Source organism: Lipotes vexillifer, unplaced genomic scaffold (genome assembly GCF_000442215.2).
Source record: "Lipotes vexillifer unplaced genomic scaffold, Lipotes_vexillifer_v1.1 scaffold818, whole genome shotgun sequence".
Classification (NCBI taxonomy): Eukaryota; Metazoa; Chordata; class Mammalia; order Artiodactyla; family Lipotidae; genus Lipotes; species Lipotes vexillifer.
The window spans coordinates 686,512-692,511 of NW_006771890.1; the positions used below are offsets into that span (position 1 = coordinate 686,512).

A 6,000-nucleotide genomic window follows, 5' to 3' on the forward strand; every position below is an offset into this window, starting at 1 on the left:
GGGCACCCCGATACAAAGATTAAAGGATCTTCCCCTCAAAGCATGTGTGGGTGGTGTAAAGATGAAGGCCCTGAGCCTGTCCCAATCTGTACTCAGAGGTTAGGGCTTTTGTTAAGATTCTCGAGGCTGTCTAAACACTCAGATGCAACAAGGCCCTCAGTGTCACTGGTTCCATCCTGAAGATGAGACACAAGGGGGAAAAGCTGTTCGGGAAAAAAATACCATTATGTGATGGACTAGGTCAGAAGCTAGTCCTAGAACACAGATTGACAAAGAGTTAATTTACATGCGGGCCTCATGTTCTAAGCTTTTATTGTAATTACTTCCCCATGGGTTTATTTCCCTGCCACTTTTCCCAAGAATGTTATTGTTCTTTTTTAATAGATGTACATATGTTTGTGTGTCTTGCTCTTAAAATACCACAGTGTTTTTATTTGACTGTAGTCAGAACACTTAACATGAGATTTTCCTTGACAAAATTTTAAGGATACAAGACAGTATCCTTAACCCTGGGCACCATGTTGGATGGCAGATCTCTGGAATTCACTCACCTTGTATGACAGGAACTTTACCCATGTCCACCTCCCACAGCCCCTGACAACCGCCATTGTGCTTTCTCTCTGCGAGTTTCACTACTTTAGATACGTCATATAACTAATATCATGCAGTGCTTTTTTAAAAAAAAAAAAAAAAACCTTAGCTGATTCATTAGTGAAAAAGACAAAGGAGGCAGAGTGAGGAAAGAACGACCTGCGTCCAAGAGCTTTGACCCCGGGTACCAGGCTGAGTTGTTGGCTTGTCGGCAGCTGTGTCATTCTTGGCTACTCACGTGCTTTCAGCAGGCACAGGCCTGCTGCGACCTCGGAGGGGCTAAGGAGGAGGGGCAGGGTTCCCTGTGGGCAGCCTTGGTAGCGTACTGGGGAAGACCTTTCATTGCCTGGCCAGAAACACAGATACACAGAAGGGTTCCAGCAAAATTCATAAATCCCCAAATGGAAACAGTTTGGAAAATGAATAATACTGTCTGAAGAGAGAGAACTTCAGCGAGGAGGGCTGCCTTTGAAACAGAGGTCCTCGCCTTAGTGTAACAGTGGTAAGGACTCCCCTGGGGTGGGTCCCACACGGACACAGCAGGGCCCGTGGCTCTTGACTGGCATATCGGAGGCCTGGCTTCCCGCTCAGCGATGCAGAGACTGGCCGCGTGGCCTGAGCAGCTGCCCGTTTTCAGCATCCACATCTGCGAAATGAACGGAGTTGGCCTGGGTGGGCTTCACGGGTTATCTTCCAGGGCCACTCTCTTCAGTTCCCCCAAACCACGGAGCCCGGTTGTCATGCAGATAAGCAGCCCAGACAGCCTCTTCCAGTGGCAGAGTCTCGGCTGCTGTGTTTGTGGCTGAGGATTCTCTGTGGGCAGCGTTAGACAGCCCCACTGCTGCCCACCTGCCCGCCCTTCAGCCCCCATGGCTCTGAGGGGAAGCAGGGACCCCGGAAGGGGTTAGCAGGATTCCACTGGTTGGAAAGGAGACGATATTCTCAGGAATGCTGATAAAGTGGCCTGGACCATCATTCTGAGGCCAAGTCAGTCCGTTCTTTGAATGGGCCCAGCAAGGAAAAAACGTGCCTTGAGAGAGAGAGCAGTGTTAGATGCAGAGCAGCCGGCAGGAGGAAGATGATAAGTGAAACTCTTCCTTGCAGATTTCTGCAGCCCGGCACATCGGTGGGGGAAGGATGTTTGCTCCCTGATTGAATGGGCTGGAAGTGGAGGGGACACGTGGCCCCATTTGGTGCCACTAATACCTTTGTTTACATTTTCCCTCCAATCCAAAGTTCAGCTGAATGACAGCATATTTCATTCTACCAAAAAGGCAGTTAAAAATCTAAAACGTGTGTGAGACTAATTTATCTGGTGCCACAAGTTACTTATCAGCATAGTGCTTTCATAAGTGAGATGCTGTCTGCCCAGAACACGAGGCTGGGCCGGGGGTCGGGGGGCAGTCACCGGGAGTGGTTACAGGAGGTAAGTATCCCCAAAGCTCTTGGTTGGACCAAGGTGGGGCCCTTTGAGCATCTCTGCACTTTCCTCCAGGGTGGCAGGCATATCCCGGGAGAACGGGTCTCTGACCGCTTGTGGGCGTGTCGCTGTTGGGGTTTGCCCAGATGCCTTTTTCTCATCTCCACGTGTTGTGCCTTGCAGATACTGGGTTACTTTGACTATGCTTTCACAGCCATCTTTACTGTTGAAATCCTGTTAAAGGTAATGGCTTTTTCATTGATCCTCGCATACTCTAAAGCAGCGTTAGCAATAACGGTGGCAATTCTTTGTTTACCTTCCAGATGCTAGGTTATGCAGATTATGTCTTCACTGGTACTTTTGCATTTGAGATCGTTTTGAAGGTAACAGGTGCCACAGGAGTGTGTTTCAGGGGCCTGCTCCTGTGTGTGACACACGGCCAAGACGCGTGACGTGCTTTTGGCTATTTTCAGTTTTTGTCCTCTGTGATCAAGCTCCGCTTTTTTTTTTTTTTTTTTTTTTTAACCAAAGGATTTTTTTCCTGTAACCATTCAACTTGTTTTTGCTGTTTCTTTTTAACCTTTGAATGCATGTAGGAGCTACTGTGGCTTCCTAATAGTGATTGGGAATTGTATTTTGCTCCTTTTTTAATGTCCTCTGAAATGTGTCAACTGATAACAGATACAACACTATGTGTGAACTTTCTTCCACCCTTCTTGACATCAAAGTCGGAGGAAAAGCATTTCTCCTGTGAAGGGAATGTCTCTCTTCTCATTTCTTTGACTGCATTATGTTTTCAGTGCCCTTAAAGAGTAACACACTATTTTCTTGCAACAGGATTTGCAAGATAATGTGGGTCTCTTTGTGTTAAGATATATCTGTTTTAATGGATGGGCTTACATTTACACAAACGAAAAGAGCACCCTCTGGACAGGGGGCCCGGAATGTACTGCCCATGCATGAGTTGCCAGTTGCCATTGCTGCATGTGGTTTGTGTACTGGTTGTGAAGGCCACCCTGGGGAGATCTCGTTCCTATGTACTCAGAGGTCTGGAGACCCACAGCAGAGAGCCCAGAACCCCAGACTTGCTGAGGGGCATGCGTCCTCGCAGCACTGGGACAACGTGGCCTGGGACAACTGTCAGGGCAGTCATCTCCTAGTGGAGAGAAAAGCTGGGAAATGAGGTCTTGGAACCACAGTTTCTTTAAACCATGTTGGGGATTTTGTGTGTGCATCTCAGGACAAAAAAAGAAAAAAAATATGTATTTTAAATGTACCATGGAACTTGGGCTCTTTACAAAATCTTCTGTAAAATGAAACCTCAGTTAACATTCCAGGCAATAGGGTATTTAGTTATGTTCTCTCTCTCCATTTTTTTTTTTTTGGTTAATGAAAATACTAGCACAAAACCAACCAACCAACCTCTGTTTAAACCCTTGTTAAAAATCTTCTTGGCATTTGAGTTCACTTTCCCGCCTTTAGGCCAGTAAATTTGGCTGGCGGTTGTCCTAAGTGAGATGCTGCCTGGGTCAGTGAGCGGATTCTACCTCCGTCTCCACGGTGATGGGCGTTGGAGCAGAAGACACAGGGCGCGGGGTGCAAATACGCTCACCTGGCCTCTGCTTCATCCTGAGCTGCTTTTTTCTTTCTTTCTTTTTTTTTTTTGGCAATTTGCCTTCTCCTCAAACTGAACAGGAAAATGTTATCTTTAGCCTGTTAGCCTGGTTAATTGAGGTTTTACTTTCCATGTTTTTAAGTTGTTCAATGCATTTAGTTCCTCTTGGGCTTCAGGGCAAAGAGGTACAGGTTTATTTAAAAGAAAAAAACCCCACAATTACTGCTTTTCAATTTTAATATATTTGCCTCAGTGACTTAAATCTTCCAAATCAATTTTCATTTTGAAAGTATCTCATAGAGTGGAAAATGAGCTAAAACAAGGATTCAGAAAATGCAGAATCTCTGAGAAGCAGCTGACATCGAAAGAGTGGTTCCTGGTGGCCTGGGGAGGATTTGGAAGGCTGTTTGGATACAGGGTTAAAGCGTTTGAAGTGGCCTTTTTTTTTGTAGGTTAAAGAGGGTTAATTATTGGCAGTTCAGTGTGGGCCAGTGTAATTAGCTCCCAGCTCTGCCTCTCCTCTCCTGTACTTATGTGAAACTTCTCCCATCTGTTTCTCTAAAGAAGCAGTAACTCCATGTATTTTGCAGTTTTTATTCTGGAGCACTTCCGCACTAAGCTCCTTATTCAGGAAGCTCAGTGGGGAGCCTGCGGTGTGGGCTCCGGGTGCTCAGGGGCCGTGACTTAGCAGGTGATGGCTTCTGAGCCACACCTGGCACATGCTAGAGTAGCTGGGCTTGGAGGAGCCTTTAAAATGGGTGTATCAGTAAGGGCCGTTAGGAGCAATACGGGGCCTGGGAAAACCATGCAAGTTCCTATATCAACGGAGCGTGTGAGCCCGGGGCTCGGACACTTCTAGCCCCACTTGGGAAGTCTGGGTTGGAGCAATGTGGGCTCTGCTGGGGTCTCAGAAGGGCCGGAACTGGCGTTTTGCGGGGAAGCCAGGTTGTCTGGGCAGTGATTACATCCTGACAAACCTGGTCAAGAGGACCCTCTGCTGAGACAGAGCCTTTGGACGTGCCAACGATATATTCATAATTGAAATGTGTTTTCACTGTGATAATGTCCAGTGAAATAATTGCTCTCTTCTTTTAAAAAGTATAGGAAATCAGCTGCCCCTTTTCCATTTTTGAGCAAAGCATTCCGTTGCTCTGCCCTGTTGGTTTACATTTCTGGCTTCCTAATGCACACTTGTTCATAAAGTCATACTTTGCTCAAGCTTTTGTAAAGAGTCCAGGTTTCTCTTCCTTTGCAGAGAGAAAAGAAAAACAAAACTCTAAACCACTCATGATTCTGCTTATAGATGACGACTTTTGGAGCTTTCCTCCACAAAGGGGCTTTCTGCAGGAACTATTTCAATTTACTGGATATGCTGGTCGTTGGGGTGTCTCTGGTGTCATTTGGGATCCAGTAAGTATTCTGGGGCGTGTGTGAACGTGTGTGTACAGGACTGTTGGGCAGGAAGGTCTATGTGAGGAATCTTAACATAATTCATAAAGCCTAGGCATCATTTTAATTATGGCATCGGGTTATCTGGGAAAGCTTACTTTGTGCCCATGCCAGAAAGCATTGGGACAACTCATCCTTTCTTGTGTTTCTGTTTCTCTTTTTATGCCCTCTGCTGGGTTGTGCTCATTATTCTCTGTGATATTTTTTTTCAAAAGAGGGTGAAAGAAGTCTAGACTAGGAGGGAGGGCAGCTGGACTCTAGTCTGGGTTCTCCGGGGGCTGGTCCAGGGCCCGGGGCCGGCGATGGCTCCTCTCCCAGGATCTCAGTTCTCCATCTATACAGGAGGGGGTTGGACGAGGTGACCTCTCAGGCCTTTCCAGCTTGGATATTGAAGCCTTCCCTTCCTCTCCAGGATAAATCAGCCGCTATGACCCTTTTCTTTTGCATCTAAAATTTTTAGCTAGAAGGGGCCAAAGCTGCAAGTCAGAGCCCCAGGACCCTTCCATGGCATTGAGGGATTTCTGGTGGGGAACAGCCCCAGCTGTACACTGCCTGCCTGCCGTACCTGGGGGTTTGGGGCAGAGGCTCCAGTGGGAGCGTCCAGGGGTGGCCTTGCTTTCATGCTGACTTTGAAGCACCTCTGCTCAGGTGCTGACCATCAGTGCCCCCCATATGAGAGCACGTGTGTGCACATGGCCTCTGAACTAAAGGGAAATGAGAGGCTCTATCCCCCTCAGAAGGGGGAGGACCCCTGCCTGAAACTGTGCCTTGTGTTAAAATCCTCTTCCTCACCTCCCATCAGTACCCAGTGAGAGGGAGCCATGTAGTCACAACTCGGAAAGGCATTCTCACGAGTATCTTTGCAACGCCTGTAAGCTCGCAGCTGTGCCTGCGCCCTCCAGCTGCCGCACCCCCCCCCCCCCCC

The 6,000-nt window shown here is 47.6% G+C and overlaps 1 protein-coding gene across 3 annotated transcripts in view; it reads left to right on the top strand.

The window, feature by feature from the left end:
• Positions 1-6,000, top strand: part of CACNA1D (calcium voltage-gated channel subunit alpha1 D) — a 322,182-nt gene that overhangs the window by 249,652 nt on the left and 66,530 nt on the right. For all 3 annotated transcript variants that reach the window (XM_007447228.1, XM_007447229.1, XM_007447227.1), the window contains 2 exons: positions 2,195-2,254; positions 4,930-5,036. In XM_007447228.1, the coding sequence (XP_007447290.1) occupies positions 2,195-2,254; positions 4,930-5,036 (167 nt within the window). The remainder of the gene's footprint in view (positions 1-2,194; positions 2,255-4,929; positions 5,037-6,000) is intronic.